The 17,466-nt window shown below is 46.3% G+C and overlaps 1 protein-coding gene across 7 annotated transcripts in view; it reads left to right on the forward strand.

Annotated features, from left to right (window-relative positions):
- Positions 1-17,466, forward strand: part of KALRN (kalirin RhoGEF kinase) — a 530,952-nt gene that overhangs the window by 488,213 nt on the left and 25,273 nt on the right. For all 7 annotated transcript variants that reach the window (XM_082262172.1, XM_082262174.1, XM_082262176.1 and 4 more), the window contains one exon: positions 9,115-9,174. In XM_082262172.1, the coding sequence (XP_082118298.1) occupies positions 9,115-9,174 (60 nt within the window). The remainder of the gene's footprint in view (positions 1-9,114; positions 9,175-17,466) is intronic.

The following is a 17,466-nucleotide window of genomic DNA, read 5'->3' on the forward strand; positions in this document are numbered from 1 at the left end:
AACATTCAGGTGTGGCCCTTTTTTGCCTTTATCCAGCCCCTGGGGGACTATTCTTTCCAATGACAACAATGATGGAGCACTATTCCTCCCACTGACACCGATAATGGGGCACTATTCTTCCCACTGACACCAATGATGGGGCACTATTCCTCCCTCTGACATCAATGATGGGACACTATTCCTCCCACTGACACCAATGATGGGACACTATTCCTCCCACTGACACCAATGATGGGGCACTATTCCTCCCACTGACACCAATGATGGGGCACTATTCCTCCCACTGACACCAATGATGGGGCACTATTCCTCCCACTGACACCAATGATGGGGCACTATTCCTCTTACTGATAACAATGATGGGGCACTATTCCTCCCACTGACACCAATGATGGGGCACTATTCCTCCCACTGACACCAATGATGGGGCACTATTCCTCCCACTGACACCAATGATGGGGCACTATTCCTCACACTGACATCAATGATGGGGCACTATTCCTCCAACTGACACCAATGATGGGGCACTATTCCTCCCTCTGACATCAATGATGGGCACTATTCCTCCCACTGACACCAATGATGGGGCACTATTCCTCCCGCTGACATCAATGATGGGGCATTATTCCTCCCGCTGACACCAATGATGAGGCATTATTCCTCCCGCTGACACCAATGATGAGGCATTATTCCTTCCACTGACACCAATGAGGGGGCACTATTCCTCCCACTGATACCAATGATGTGGCACTATTCCTCCTTACTGACACCAATGATGGGGCACTATTCCTCCCACTGAGACCAATGAGGGGGGCACTATTCCTCCCACTGACACCAATGAGGGGGCACTATTCCTCCCACTGACACCAATGATGGGGCACTATTCCTCCCACTGACACCAATTATGTAATTTTTTTACTCCCACTGACCCCCAAGCCTATAGCAATGTTTTCTCCCCACGCTGGGCACAGTCTGCCCCCCCCATAAAGTTTGAGGGGCAGTAAACCAGCTCTTTGTTTTGAAAGTCTGGAGACCCCTGGCTCAGGACATCCAGATGGTAAATTTTTTTTATTCATAAACCCCATGGCATCATCATGTGCACAGAATTGTCTTTTTGGGGTGATATTTATTGAAGTGAAGGTGTTGAGTTTCAGAAGAATAAAAACATTTTGATGGATTAAAAAAAAAAAACCTAAAGCAAACAAATTTAGGCAAATAAATATTTTGGACTAGAAATGGTCCTGGTAAATGGCTCCGGCCGCCAGATCCAGTCCTGATTTGCAGAGATGATGGACAATTTTGTGCAAAAACAGTTTGGAAAACCCCCACTTTTTATAAATATCACCCTTTGCATTCAGTGTTTGCGTGTTCAGATGTCAGTGTCCCCGTCATGTTGTTTCTTGTTAGTGGTTTAGGGGCCGCTGTGCTGAATAATCTGGGGTACCTTAACCAGGGGCATCTCAATAGCATAATGGGCCCCTGGGCAAAGTAATGCACCGGGGCCCCAACCAGTCTGCCACAATTTATGCACCTCCTCTCAAGAATTAAAGTATAGATAGTTGATAGAATTAAACATATACAGCATCTCACAAAAGTAAGTACACCCCTCACATTTATGTAAATATTTTATTCTCTCTTTTCATGTGACAACACTGAAGAAATGACACTTTGCTACAATGTAAAGTAGTGAGTGTACAGCTTGTATAACAGTGTAAATTTGCTGTCCCCTCAAAATAACACACAGCCATTAATGTCTAAACCGCTGGCAACAAAAGTGAGTACACCCCTAAGTGACAATGACCAAATTGGGCCCAAAGTGTCAATATTTTGTGTGGCCACCATTATTTTCCAGCACTGCCTTAACCCTCCTAGGAATGGAGTTCACCAGAGCTTCACAGGTTGTCACTGGAGTCCTCTTCCCCTCCTCCATGACAACATCAAGGAGCTGGTGGATGTTAGAGACCTTGCGCTCCTCCACCTTCCGTTTGAGGAAGCCCCACAGATGATCAATAGGGTTTAGGTCTGGAGACATGCTTGGCCAGTCCATCACCTTTACCCTCAGCTTCTTTAGCAAGGCAGTGGTCATCTTGGAGGTGTTTGGGGTCGTTATGTTGGAATACTGTCCTGCGGCCCAGTCTCTGAAGGGAGGGGATCATGCTCTGCTTCAGTATGTCACAGTACATGTTGGCATTCATGGTTCCCTCAATGAACTGTAGCTACCCAGTGCCGGCAGCACTCATGCAGCCCCAGACCATGACACTCCCACCACCATGCTTGACTGTAGGCAAGACACACTTGTCTTTGTACTCCTCACCTGGTTGCCACCACACACGCTTAAAACCGTCTGAACCAAATAAGTTTATCTTGGTCTCATCAGAGCACAGGAGATGGTTCCAGTAATCCATGTCCTTAGTCTGCTTGCCTTCAGCAAACTGTTTGCGGGCTTTCTTGTGCATCATCTTTAGAAGAGGCTTCCCTCTGGGACGACAGCCATGCAGACCAATTTGATGCAGTGTGCGGCGTATGGTCTGAGCACTGACAGGCTGACCCCCCCCCCCCCCTTCAACCTCTGCAGCAATGCTGGCAGCACTCATACGTCTATTTTCCAAAGACAACCTCTGGATATGACGCTGAGCACGTGCACTCAACTTCTTTGGTGGACCATGGTGAGGCCTGTTCTGAGTGGAACCTGTCCTGTTAAACCGCTGTATGGTCTTGGCCACCATGCTGCAGCTCAGTTTCAGGGTCTTGGCAATCTTCTTATAGCCTAGGCCACAGGTGTCAAACACAAGGCCCGCGGGCCGAATGCGGCCCCCCAGGCCATTTCATGTGGCCCTCGCACCTCTCATGCAGCTGTGGCAGCCCCCTTGTCTCTGCCCCCACCTTTTCTCTGTAGTCGGTAGCAGGCAGAGAGGACAGAACTCCTGCCAGATCCTGCAGTACTCTGTGCAGGTGCAGAAAGGCTCGTCTTTGCCCCCCTCCTCCTCAGCAGTCCGCATCAGAGGGCAGAACTCATCCTACAGTGCAGCCGCAACACCACCTTGTCTCTGCCTCCCCTGGTCTCAGCATTCAGCAGACTCTGGAAGCTGACTCCAGCCCTTCTCTGGTTCTCCTCCAGACCCTGCACTTCTTCCCAGATCCACCCTCTGGTAAGGGGGTGCATTTTGATGTAAGGGTGTAAGGGGGCGTGGGGTGCTCTGGACATCTAATCTTGCAGATATAACCGGCCCTTTGAGGGAAACCATAATGCTGATGTGGCCCGCAATGGAAGTGGAGTTTGACACCCCTGGCCTAGGCCATCTTTATGTAGAGCAACAATTCTTTTTTTCAGATCCTCAGAGAGTTCTTTGCCATGAGGTGCCATGTTGAACTTCCAGTGACCAGTATGAGAGAGTGAGAGCGATAACACCAAATTTACCACACCTGCTCCCCATTCACACCTGAGACCTTGTAACACTAATGAGTCACATGACACCGGGGAGGGAAAATGGCTAATTGGGCCCAATTTGGACATTGTCACTTAGGGGTGTACTTGCTTTTCTTGCCAGTGATTTAGACATTAATGGCTGTGTGTTGAGTTATTTTGAGGGGACAGCAAATTTACACTGTTATACAAGCTGTACACTCACTACTTTACATTGTAGCAAAGTCTCATTTCTTCAGTGTTGTCACATGAAAAGATAGAATAAAATATTCACAAAAATGTAAGGGGTGTTCTTACTTTTGTGAGATACTGTATTTAATAGTACTTTCCAAAAAAATAGATTTTTCCACTTAAAGCGGAACTCCACCCAAAAGGGGAAGGTCCGCTTCAAGGACTCGTCCCCCGCTCCTCTGGCACAATTGCCACTTTTGAGGGGGGGGGGGGGCAGGGGGCAGGGCAGGTATCCGATTTTGACTGTTACCTGCTTCCCACTTCCGTTCCGAGCACCAGGGTGCTCAGTTCTCCAACTGCATCCACCATTCACATGGCGCAGCGCAACTCGCACATGCGCGGTGGGCACCCGGCAGTGAAGCCGCAAGCTTTGACAGCCGGGTGTCCATAGGGAAGATGCCGGTACTGCCGGGAGAAAACAAAGGATGAAGACAACTGGGCTGAGTGCACCGCTGGACTGTGGGACAGGTTTAAAATTCAGCAGTTACAGGGGGTTTTTTTTACCTTTTTTTAAGGCCCTGGCCTATTTATGACACTTTTTTACCATTTTAAATTAGTGGTTTTTTGCTAACAAACTCCCAAACATTATATATTAATATTTTTTAGCAGAGACCCTAGAGAATAAAATGGCAGTTGTTGCAATATTTTGTCACACTGTATGTTCGCATGCGGTCTTTCAAACGCAATTTTTTTTTTTTTAGAAAAAATACACTTTCATGAATTAAAAAAATAAATAAAGTTAGCCCAATTTTTTTTTTTATATTGTGAAAGATGATGTTACACCGAGTAAATCGATACGTAACATGTCATGCTTCAAAATTACGGACACTCGTGGAATGGCGACAAATTACGGTACTTTAGGTGACGCTTTAAAAATGTTTACTGGTTACCAGTTTAGAGCTTCAGAGAGGCTCCAGTGCTAGAATTATTGCTCTCGCTCTAACGATCGTCGCGATATCTCACGTGTGGTGCGATCACAGTTTACATATGTGGGCGCGACTAACGTATGTATTCGCTTCTGCGCACGAGCACGGAGGGACGGGGCGCTTAACATTTTTTTTTCCTATTTATTTTACCTTTTATTTTTACACTGTCGCTTTGTTTTTTTTTGTTTTTTTTTTTAATCAATTTTATTACTATTACAAGGAATGTAAACATCCCCTGTAAAAGAAATAAGCAGGACAGGTCCTCTTTAATGTGAGATCTGGGGTCACAAAGACCTCAGATCTCGGGTTTACCCCTAAAAGCAAAAAATAAATGTAAATTTACATTTACTAAAAAAAAAAAAAAAGTTGTCCCTGTAAGGCTGTTAAGCGGAAGTGATGTCAAACGTTGCTTCGGTCCTCCAAGGGCATAGAGTCGAGTGGGGGCCATCTCGCCCTCACTTGACTTCCTGCCCATCGCTCCAGGGGATCAGATTGTTTCCCCCTAAAGGGCAGAAGGTCACAGTATGGGTTTGGGGGGAGGCAGAAGGGCACAGTACAGGGGAGGAGGCAGAAGTGCACAGTACAGGGGAGGAGGCAGAAGGGCACAGTACAAGGGAGGAGGCAGAAGAGCACAGTACGGGGGTGGGGAGGCAGAAGAGCACAGTACGGGGGTGGGGAGGCAGAAGTGCACAGTACAGGGGAGGAGGTAGAAGATCATGGTGCAGGGGGGAGGCAGAAGGGCACAGTACAGGGGAGGAGGCAGAAGGGCATAGTACAAGGGAGGAGGCAGAAGAGCACAGTACGGGGGTGGGGAGGCAGAAGGGCACAGTAAAGGTCTGATGCAGAACGGCACAGTATGGGGGGGGGGTCAGAAGGACACAGTGCAGGGGAAGAGGCAGAAGGGCACAGTACAGGGGAGGAGGCAGAAGAGCACAGTACAGGGGAGGAGGTAAAAGAGCACAGTACAGGACTGAGGCAGAAGGGCACAGTACAGGAGGGAGGCAGAAGGAAACAGTACAGGGGTGGAAGCAGAAGGGCACAGTACAGGGGAAGAGGCAGAAGGGCACAGTACAGGGGAAGAGGCAGAAGGGCACTGTACAGGGGAGGAGGCAGAAGGGCACAGTACAGGGGAAGAGGCAGAAGGGCACTGTACAGGGGAGGAGGCAGAAGAGCACAGTACAGGGGGGATGCAGAAGGGCACAGTACAGGGAAGGAGGCAGAAGGGCAAAATACCGGGATCAGGAGGGCAAAGTACAGGGAAGGAGACAGAAGGACACAGTACAGGGAAGGAGGCAGAAGGACACAGTACAAGGAAGGAGGCAGAAGGGCACAGTACAGGGGGGATGCAGAAGGGAACAGTTCAGGGGAGGAGGCAGAAGGGCAAAGTACTGGTTCCGGGACACTGGCATCTCGAAAAAGCTTAGTAAAAAGTGTGACTATTTGCAAATCTGGGACAGTTGGCAAGTATGATGTAATGCAAGATTATCATGGGGTCCCCCATGCACCTGGGGCCCCTGGGCGGTGCCCATGAATTAAGACAGCCCTGACCTTAAGCAAGAGTCAGCTGGACAGGAGATAAAAATCCTCCCATAATATTATTAAGATGTACGCCAGTTATTGCATTGGATTTGTACATTCCTAAACACTGCTGTGATAGGCTGATCCTGATAAGAGATGTGTAACATACATGGCTATGGGACAATATTCAGCGTATGGTGGACAGGTGGAGCGCCCTCTCTGGTGAGTCTACACTGAAAATAACTGGAAAATACTCAAAGATTGGGCACTTCTATAACAAGAAATAGATACATTTTGTAGACGGAACTCCAAGTACGATCTTATTTACATATCTACACAAATAGTTATGACCAATTGGAAGCTAGAGTGTTCCCACTAGAAGCGAGATAACCCCGCCCCCGAGTTACTGGACAGTGATGGACATCTCCGCGTGGGGAAAAATCTTCAAACATTCTGCTGCTCTCAGATGTCTGTCAGTGCGGGGGATGTGCTGCCATTGTTAGGGGCAATATGGGAAGTGTTACCCCCTTATGTTGTCAAAGGCGGGCAAGCAAACCAGTGAGGAGTTCCAGCATTCTGTCCTGGTAAAACCAGAGCCGAATCATTTGCTCTAGAACAGTGGTCCTCAACCCTGGTCCCTCAGGGCACACTAACAGGCCAGATTTGCAAGATAACTGAAATACATCCCAGGTGATATAATTTGCTGCTCAGTGATTGCAGTATTCTAGTCTGCATCTCACCAAGGTAATACTTAAAATCTGGCCTGTTAGTGGGCCCTGAGGACCGGAGTTGAGGACCACTGCTCTAGAAGGTAGAACCTCTTTACAATCCTGCCCTATAGACTCACACTCTCTAGAACCTCTTTCTAATCCTGATATCTAGGGTTCCACTCTAGAACCTCTTTATAACCCTGCCCTATAGAGTCACATTATCTAGAACCTCTCCCTAATCCCAGGGTCCCACCCTTTAGAACCCAGTTTTCTAGAGTCACGATCTCTAGAAGCTTTTTCTCTAGGGTCTCATTCACTAGTTTCCTGTTCTCTGGGATCCCACCGAAGAACCTAGGGTCTCACTTTCTAGAGTCCAGCTCTCTATGATCCCATTCAAGAATCTAGCCTTCTTCAGAATCCTGCTCTCTAGGGTCCCACTCTCTAGAAAACTGCTCTACAGAACCCCAACTGTTTAGAACTTAATTTTCTAGATTTACAGAATCCTACTTACTAGAGTCCTGTTCGCTAGAGACCTGTTCTCTGGGGTCTCACTCACTAGATTCCTGCTCTCTAGAATCCCACTCAATAACATAGCTCTCTTCTGAATCTTGCTCTCTAGTTTCACTCTTTAGAGTTCTACTCTGTAGGGTTTCACTCTCTAGAATGCTGCTCTCTAGGATGCCAACTGTTTCGAACTTCATTTTCTAGAACTTACCTTTTTTTTACAGAATGCTATTTTCTAGAGTCACAATCTCTAGAATCCTGTTCTTTAAGATTTCTCTCACTCGATTCCTGCTCTCTAGGATCCCACTTAAGAGCCTAGCTCTCTCCTGAATCCTGTCCTCTAGAAGCCTGCAAGCTCTCTTCAGAATTTTGCTCTAGGGTCTCACTCTCCAGAATCCTTCTCTCCAGGGTATCACTCTCTAGAATCCTGCTCTCTAGGGTATCACTCTCTAGAATCCTGCTCTCTAGGGTATCACTCTCTAGAATCCTGCTCTCTAGGGTATCACTCTATAGAATCTTGCTCTCTAGGGTATCACTCTATAGAATCTTGCTCTCTAGGGTATCACTCTAGAATCCTGCTCTCTAGGGTATCACTCTAGAATCCTGCTCTCTAGGGTATCGCTCTAGGATCCCAACTGTTTAGAACCCTGTTTTCCAGAACCTAGCTTTCTTCAGAATCCTGCTCTCTTTCTATTATAGAACCGCTTTAGAATCCTGCTCTCTAGGGTCCCAATCTTTAGAATCTAGCTCTCTTCAGATTTCTTCTCTCTAGAGTCGCATTCTCTAGAATCCTGCTCTTTAGGGTTCCTACTTGAAGAACTTAGCTGTTATCTAGATGTTTTCTAGAAACCGGTCAGCTCTCTTCTGAATCCTGTTTTCTAGGTCCCCCCTCTTTGGAACCTTTTTGGAATCCTGCTCTCTAGGATCCCCCGCTCTAGAACCTCTTTGGAATTTTTCTCTCTAGGACCCCCCTCTTTAGAACCTCTTTGGAATCCTGCTCTCTAGGATCCCCCGCTCTAGAACCTCTTTGAAATTGTTCTCTCTAGGACCCCCCCTCTTTAGAACCTCTTTGGAATCTTGCTCTCTAGGACCCCCCTCTTTAGAACCTCTTTGGAATCCTGCTCTCTAGGGTCCCACTCTCTAGAACCTAGCTCTCTTCAGAATCCTGCTTTCTAGAGCTACATTCTCTAGAATCCTTCTATTTAGGGCCTCACTGACTAGAATCCTGATCTCTAGGATCCCAACTCTTTAAAACTCTGTGCTCTAGAGCCCAACTCTGTTACAGAATCCTGCCCTCTAGAGTCACTTTATTTTTGAATTCTGATCTCTAGAGTCCCACTCTCATCCGATTATTGCCTCCACTCTTGGGAACCATGCTCTCTAGATTTTTGGTTTTGCCTCTCTGCTCCAGAGGAGTTGGGAAAACTTTGTACAAACCCCACTACAATGAAAAGTCAAGAAACTTGGTAACCTCCATAAGAAGTCCTTCTGCTCCAGTTCTGGTTTGAACCGCCATCTTTTCGGGTTTGGGCTCCAGCAATTGCTGTGTGTCAATACGCCCAATGAAATGCTGGCTTCTGATTGGAAAGGCTCTGTAAATTCTCTGAGAGGCTCTTGTGAAGGTTCTTTGGTCGGCCTGTCCTTGTAAGAAAAGGTAAGGGTTCTGGATTGGTGACCTCTGTGACCTTCCTCTGGCTGGGGGTGGGGGAGGGGGGGTCAGAGTCCAGCATTTCTCTTTCCCAGCAGTTGACCATTTTTATTACGGCTCTCTAATCTTCTCATCTTGGCTCTCCACCTACAGGACCACCACAGCTCAGAGGAGTCGGAATGTGATGACTTTGACCCCGGTGCTAGCATGGAGGTAGGGCAATTCTCATCTGCAGTCTGAGTCACACTTTCCTAAAATGCTAGTTGATTGGCTGTCCTGCCTACCCAATGGCTTTGTTACTTACGCTGAATCAAGAATGCAGCCATGAAAGTCAAAAAGTCAAAAGTCAGACCTATTCCAGGCCAGTGACTCAAGTTGCATTGAAGTCACTGGATCAGCATGACAGCCAGGCAATGAGCATTTTCAAAAGGAAAGGTTAACTTCAGTTTTTTTTTCTCAGTACAGATCTTCTGCTCAGGCATATCCTGTGCCAATGATAACCTACGGATCCATATCTTGTGCCACTTTATCACATAGGTTTCCTGATTTGTATCTAGATCAGTGGTCTCCAAACTGCGACCCTCGGGCCGGATGTGGCCCTTTAATTGCCTTTATCCGGCCCATGGGGCACTATTCCTGACACAGACACCAACAGTGGGGCATAATTCTACTGAAAACAAAAATGGGGTGCTATACCTGCCACTGACACCAACAATAGGGCATAATTCCTTCCACTGACACCAACAATGGGGCATAATTCCTTCCACTGACCCCAACGATGGGGCATAATTCCTTCCACTGACCCCCAATGATGGGGTATAATTCCTTCCACTGACCCCCAATGATGGGGCATAATTCCTTCCATTGACCCCAACGATGGGGCATAATTCCTTTCACTGACACCAATAATGGGGCATAATTCCTTCCACTGACACCAACTATGGGGCATAATTCCTTCCACTGACACCAACGATGGGGCATAATTCCTTCCACTGACACCAACTATGGGGCATAATTCCTTCCACTGACACCAACGATGGGGCATAATTCCTTCCACTGACCCCAACGATGGGGCATAATTCCTTCCACTGACGCCAACGATGGGGCATAATTCCTTCCACTGACGCCAACGATGGGGCATAATTCCTTCCACTGACCCCAATGATGGGGCATAATTCCTTCCACTGACACCAATAATGGGGCATCATTTCTTCCACTGACCCCAACGATGGGGCAGAATTCCTTCCACTGATCCCAACGATGGGGCATAATTCCTTCTACTGACACCAACGATGGGGCATAATTCCTTTCACTGACACCAACGATGGGGCATAATTCCTTTCACTGACACCAATGATGGGGCATAATTCCTTCCACTGATACCAATGATGGGGCGTAATTCCTTCTACTGACACCAACGATGGGGCATAATTCCTTTCACTGACACCAATGATGGGGCATAATTCCTTTCACTGACACCAATGATGGGGCACTATTCCTTCCACTGATACCAATGATGGGGCATAATTCCTTTCACTGACACCAACGATGGGGCATAATTCCTTTCACTGACACCAACGATGGGGCATAATTCCTTTCACTGACACCAACGATGGGGCATAATTCCTTCTACTGACCCCAACTATGGGGCATAATTCCTTCTACTGACCCCAACTATGGGGCATAATTCCTTCCACTGACCCCAACGATGGGGCATAATTCCTTTCACTGACCACAACGATGGGGCATAATTCCTTTCACTGACCCCAACGATAGGGCATAATTCCTTCCACTGACCCCAACGATAGGGCATAATTCCTTCCACTGACCCCAACGATGGGGCATAATTCCTTTCACTGACCACAACGATGGGGCATAATTCCTTCCACTGACCCCAATGATGGGGCATAATTCCTTCCACTGACACCAACATTGGGGTATAATTTTTTCAATGACTACAAAAATGGGACACTTTTCCTCCCAACTACAAAAACAATCCCCCCCCCCCCAATACCAAAGATCGGGCATTGTTTACTCCCACTAGGCACACTCCGACCGCCCTAAACTGTGATTGAAAGTAAACTGTCCCTTTCCTTAGAAAGTTTGGAAATCCCTGATCTAGATGAATGGATTCTGGGGACGCCACCACTGCCCCATCCATCATCCTTAGCACAACACATAGGGGTCAATTTATAAAGAATTCCTTGTACAAATGTCAGAAGCATTGATACAAGCTGAATGAAATATCCTCATATTATTTCTATCAGTTAATACCTGTACCATCAGCTCTATCTAGTGGCAAAATGTGGTATAATTTTGGGAAATAACCTCAGTGAGAAAATATTCCACATTTTGGCCACTAGATGGCGATGATGATACAGGAACTAATCTATTGGAAGATATACTGAGACATTTTGTCCAGTTTGCAGAAATGCTCCTGGCATTCATCCAATGATTGTTTTATAAATAGACCTCATAAAATCTTTTATGACTTATCCGTATTTACTGGGTTGTGTTATAATGTTTATTTTCCTGAAAAGTTGAATTTTTCATTATTTTGGTTTATCACAGAGAAACGGTATAATCATTGAACATGTTGTTTAAATCCATGTGTCTTCTCATATAATACTGCAATTCAGGGTCGTAGATTTTTTTTTTTTTCCTGGGTTGAGAACCTAGAACCCATATCCCCCCCCCCCCACCCCCTCCAGTATTTCCTAGGTGGAACCATCCTATAGATATCATACATGGCACCATCCCAAAATTTGCAAAGATTCAACTTTATGGTGTTCCAACCTCCAAAGAATGGAGGCCGGGAAATAAGGACCTTCAATGCGCCACAACATGAATACAGCGCTCAGCATAAATTAGTACACCCCAACAGATTTGTCAGAAAACCTTTCCTTTCCTTTCAGAATGAAAATTTTCTATAGGACACAATACTATAAAATCCTCCCACAAATGCGGCCCATTGATTGCAACCAAGATTTGTTAATTTGCACACACAAAAAAATTATTTTTCCTAACAAATTCATTCAAGACCATGTTGCAAAAATGAACACACCCCAAACAAAGTCTTAGGAGCAAAGCTAAATTTTAGACAAGAAAATCCTAATTCACAAGAAATGAAAAATATCCACAATGGGACCAAAAGGGAAATTGGGACTAAACGATACCCAGAAGTGTAAATGGAAGAAATAAATGAAAAGCAAAAACAAATAGAAAAATATCAATATGTATAATTACAAATTTTATTTAACCACTTCTGGACTGGAAGGATTTGCCCCCTTAATGACCAGGCCATTTTTTGCGATTCGGCACTGCGTTATTTTAATGGACAATTGCACAGTCATGCAACGCTGTATCCAAATAAAATTGATGGGTTTTTTTACCCCACAAACAGAGCTTTCTTTTGGTGGTATTTGATCACCTGTGCGATTTTTATTTTTTGTGCTATAAACAAAAAAATAGCGACAATTCTGAAAAAAAAAAAACAATATTTTTCACTTTCTGCTAAAAAAAAACGTCGGTCCGTTCTTATCCGATCCCATCCGATCCGATCCGCTGGACAGATGGAAAATAGGGTTTCCATCCGTCCAGATTTGACGGATCGGATGTCAGTGGACATGTCTCCGCTGACATCCAATGCCCCATAGAGATGCATAGGGGGGACCATTCAGATCCGCCAAAAAAACTGACAGGCGGATCTGAACGGTCCGCCTGTGTGAAAGGGCGTTACCTAACAAAGAAAAACCCCTCCCATTTCATGGTGTCAGCAAAGGCACCACATGGAAGAGAAATGGCACAAGGCCTGAGAAAGAAAATCATTTCTTTACACAAGAAATGTGAGGGCTACAAGAAGATCAGCAAAGCTTTACTTATCAGTCAGAATATTGGAGCAAATGTGATACAAAAATGTAACAAAGATGGAACTGCAACCATTTCACTGTAGGACCCTCCTAGGTAGGTGCTAGTGAGGACATGGCTCGGTTTGGCGGGGGGGGGTGAGTGTAGCCCCCTCCTAGGTAGGTGCTAGTGAGGACATGGCTCGGTTTGGCGGGGGGTGAGTGTAGCACCCTCCTAGGTAGGTGCTAGTGAGGACATGGCTCGGTTTGGCGGGGGGTGAGTGTAGCACCCTCCTAGGTAGGTGCTAGTGAGGACATGGCTCGGTTTGGTGGGGGGTGAGTGTAGCACCCTCCTAGGAAGGTGCTAGTGAGGACATGGCTCGGTTTGGCGGGGGGTGAGTGTAGCACCCTCCTAGGTAGGTGCTAGTGAGGACATGGCTTGGTTTGGCGGGGGGTGAGTGTAGCCCCCTCCTAGGTAGGTGCTAGTGAGGACATGGCTCGGTTTGGCGCGCGGGGGGGGGGGGGGGGTGAGTGTAGCACCCTCCTAGGAAGGTCCTAGTGAGGACATGGCTCGGTTTGGCGGGGGGTGAGTGTAGCACCCTCCTAGGAAGGTGCTAGTGAGGACATGGCTCGGTTTAGCAGGGGGTGAGTGTAGCCCCCTCCTAGGTAGGTGCTAGTGAGGACATGGCTCGGTTTGGCGGGGGGGTGAGTGTAGCCCCCTCCTAGGTAGGTGCTAGTGAGCACATGGCTCAGTTTGGCGGGGGGGGGTGAGTGTAGCCCCCTCCTAGGTAGGTGCTAGTGAGCACATGGCTCAGTTTGGCGGGGGGTGAGTGTAGCACCCTCCTAGGTAGGGGCTATTGAGAGAGTATAGTTTTGAGTTCTGTCTGCTTACCAGAGGAGCTACAGGTAAATCTATATTGTTCTCTGCCAACCAGAGAGCGGGATCTGTTAGGTCTGCTCATTGTGCTCAGTATGTGATTCATTCTGTCTAGAGAGTGTTTCACCCTGGTCCAATAGGGAGACATGTTGGACAGTGGGAGGAAACCTGAAGAATGGGTGCTCAGGCTTTTGATACAGTCCTGATGATTGGCAGAAGGCAGGCTGCCTCGGTGCATGCTGGGATACTGTAGAAAAAGCTAGGAGCACAATGAAGCTTTCATTGAAGAGCAGAGTCCCGGAGGGAGGGGGCGGCTGCGTCCTCCTCTGTAGAGGTGCCATGCGGTCTCAGGAGGTCATTCTGAGGACCGGAGGAGTGATCAACAGGAGCTGAACCCAGAGGTCCAGGGAAGCCAACTGAGAGGGGAGACACTGGAGATCCTGTTTCTGCAGTATCGTGAGTACAGGAACTCGTGTCAAGGGGCCTGACCTGAGGGGGGCCATCCCTGCTCATAGGATAGTCAGTGGATGGGTGTCAGCAGAAAGAGGATGCTAGGGAGAGTGTCCTGAAGATAAGATATTGTTCATCTAGTCGTCTTGTAAGAGAGAGTAAAGAAAACAAGAGACTTAACCCCGTTCATCTAAAGTGGCAGGATGAATTAACAAATAAAATCAAGAAAAACCTGCGCTAAATGTGAATGTGCATAAAAAGAATATTGGTGAAAAAGCTGCTAAACACTGGATCAATAGAAATCCAAAAACAATATATAAAACAATCGTGTAGCGCTAATCTTACATGGTGAAATTACAAGTGAAATTAATACATGAAACAAGTAACAAAATAAGACATTAAAGGTGTGTGAAACCGTGCATCACATAAAGTCCAAAAAATATTAAAGTTCAACTCCAACAATGCACAGATCAATATGCATGGGAAGGGAGGTACCGGACGATACGTGACCACGCCCCCTGGAACGCCTGCTGTATTGATCACTTGCGGGACGCCGCGGTTTTATGATTTTCTGCCTGGATTGTTTTTAATTGATGTAAGTGCAATCTAAATAAATGCTTTGTCTACCTGAACTGGATTACGCTATTTACTCTCCCTTCCCATGCATATTGATCTGTGCATTGCTGGAGTTGCCTGTGAGTCTGAGATTTAACCCCTGACTACCTGGAGGGAAAGACCAGAATATTGATCTGCAGATAAGGTGTTTGTGGCCTGTCCATTAATTTGGGGGCGCACACTTTTTGGTAAGCAGCTATTTTGTACCATTCCTCACGGGTGCTTTTCTTCCCGCCTCACCATCTGTTGGGAATTCCATCTTTGGATATCAGCTTTTGTTCATCGTCCATTCTGGGACCTTTATTTTGAACTTTAATATTTTTTGGACTTTATTTGATGCACGATTTCACACACCTTTAACCACTTGCCGACCGCCGCCCGACTATATATGGCAGCGGTCAGCCCCTCCCAGACAAAGTGATGTATATATACGTCACTAGCCTGGGAGCCAATAGGGGGCGAGCGCGCACCGCCGGAGGCGCGCTCCTGCCCCGCCGGAGGCGCGCTCCTGCGATCGTCGGGTGGAGAGGGAGAAAGGTAGGCGGCTGATATAAACAAAGCCGCCTGTCATTCTCCCCTGTGTAAAAGCACTGATCACTCGGTCCTGCTATGTAGGACCGTTGATCTGTGCTGTTACACACACAGACACATCCCTGCACAGTTAGAAGCACGCCCCTAGGGACACACATAGTCACTGCAGCTCTAATAAAGTTAACCCCCTCCCTCCCAGTGTCATTTTTACAGTAACAGTGCATATGTATAGCACTGATTACTGCAGTAATGTCACTGGTACCCCCAAAAGTGTCAAAAATGTCAGTCAAGGGTCCGATCTGTCCACCGCAATGTCGCAGTCCCGCAAAAAAATCGCAGATCGCCGCCATTACTCATTAAAAAAAAAAAACAACAAAAATGACAAAAATCTTTCCCGTAGTTAGTAAACGCGATAACTTTTGCGCAAACCAATCAAAATACGCTTATTGCGATTTTTTTTTTACCAAACATATGTAGCAGAAAACAAATTGGCCAAAAATGTTAAAAAATTTAGATTTTTACATTTTTTGGGGGAATTTCATATAAAAAAATGTGAAAAATATTGTTATTTTTTGCAAAATTGTCGCTCTTTTTTTGATTATAGCGCCTGATCAAAAAATCGCACAGGTTATCAAATACCACCAAAAGAAAGCTCTGTTTGTGGGAAAAAAAAGGACGTCAAATTTGTTTAGGTACAGCGTCGCACGACCGCGCAATTATCCGTTAAAGTCACGCAGTGCCGAATCGCAAAATACCCCCTGGTCAGGAAGGGGGTAAAATCTTCCAGGGCTTAAGTGGTTAATGTCTTATTTTGTTACTTGTTTCATGTATTAATTTCACTTGTAATTTCACCATGTAAGATTAGCACTACACGATTGTTTTATATAGGAGGAATTAACAGCCTGGCTGTTCCATATCTACCAACAAAGTTGTGAAGTTAGAAGAAGTCAGATACTGTGAATAGTTAAATTAGAGTATCTCATTATTCCCTTCTCCTATCCCCATTACAAAATAAACAACAAAAAAACCCAATACCCCTAGACCAGTGATGGCAAACCTTGGTACCCCAGGTGTTTTGGAACTACATTTCCCATGATGCTCATGCACTCTGCAATGTAGTTGAGCATCATGGGAAATGTAGTTCCAAAACATCTGGGGTGCCAAGGTTCACCATCACTGCCCTAGACTGTTTATTGCTGTGAAGAGCCAACAGGAGCAAGAAGGGTATTTAGGAACTGTATCTACTTATAACCAGGGGAGCCCGCAGAGTCAGTATCCAGCAGTCCCTAGGGGGCAGTGCTACATCACAGAGATGTCCAGGCCGTCCACGGAAGTTATCACCTTGGCAGGAGCATCTTCTGATGAGAAGAAAATTGAAGAAAATTGCTGTGTAAGTTCACTGCAGTTAGCTAAAGAAGTAGAAAGCCAACCTGGGGTGATTGTTTCCCATGACACAATACGGCGTACACTGCAGAGGAATGGCATGCATGTGTGTGGTCCCCGAAGGAAGCCTCTCCTAAAACCCATGCACAAAAATGCCCGCCTAGAATTTGCCGGGGCCCATGCTGAAAAAGAAGACTCTGTACTCTGGAGTGATGATGAGACCAAGATAAATGTTTTTGGAACTGATGACTTCAAAACTGTACGGCGTCACAAAGGTGAGGAGTACAAAGAAAAATGCATGGTGCCTACTGTGAAACATGGTGGTGGCCGTGTCCTTCTGTGGGGCTGCATGAGTGCTGCTAATGTTGGGGATCTGCATTTCATTGATGGTATCATGAACTCACAGATGTTCGGCTCTATATTGAAAGAGAAGATGCCACCATCACTCCGTGGTCTTGGTCGTCGTGCACTTTTCCAACATGACGATGATCCAAAACACATCTAAGGTCACTGTTGTATTTTTGAAGCCGGATGAAAATGATTCAGTGGCCGTCTCCTGATCTGAGGAGTTCTGAAAAGATGAGCATCACTCTCCATCCACCATCCAGGCTCTAAGAGAGGAGGTTCTTGAAGAATGGAAAAAGATTGATGCAATATGTCACCATTCATTCCATGCCCATGTTGGGGGTGTGTTCATTTTTGCATCAACTAATGTGAGCAATACTGAAGATTTTGTATTCTAAGTTATATTATTAACCTTACGTTCATGTAATGAGCCAAACAAACCTTCTATAAAACTCAGTT

Source organism: Pelophylax lessonae, assembly GCF_965119305.1.
Source record: "Pelophylax lessonae genome assembly, chromosome: 6".
Lineage (NCBI taxonomy): Eukaryota > Metazoa > Chordata > Amphibia > Anura > Ranidae > Pelophylax > Pelophylax lessonae.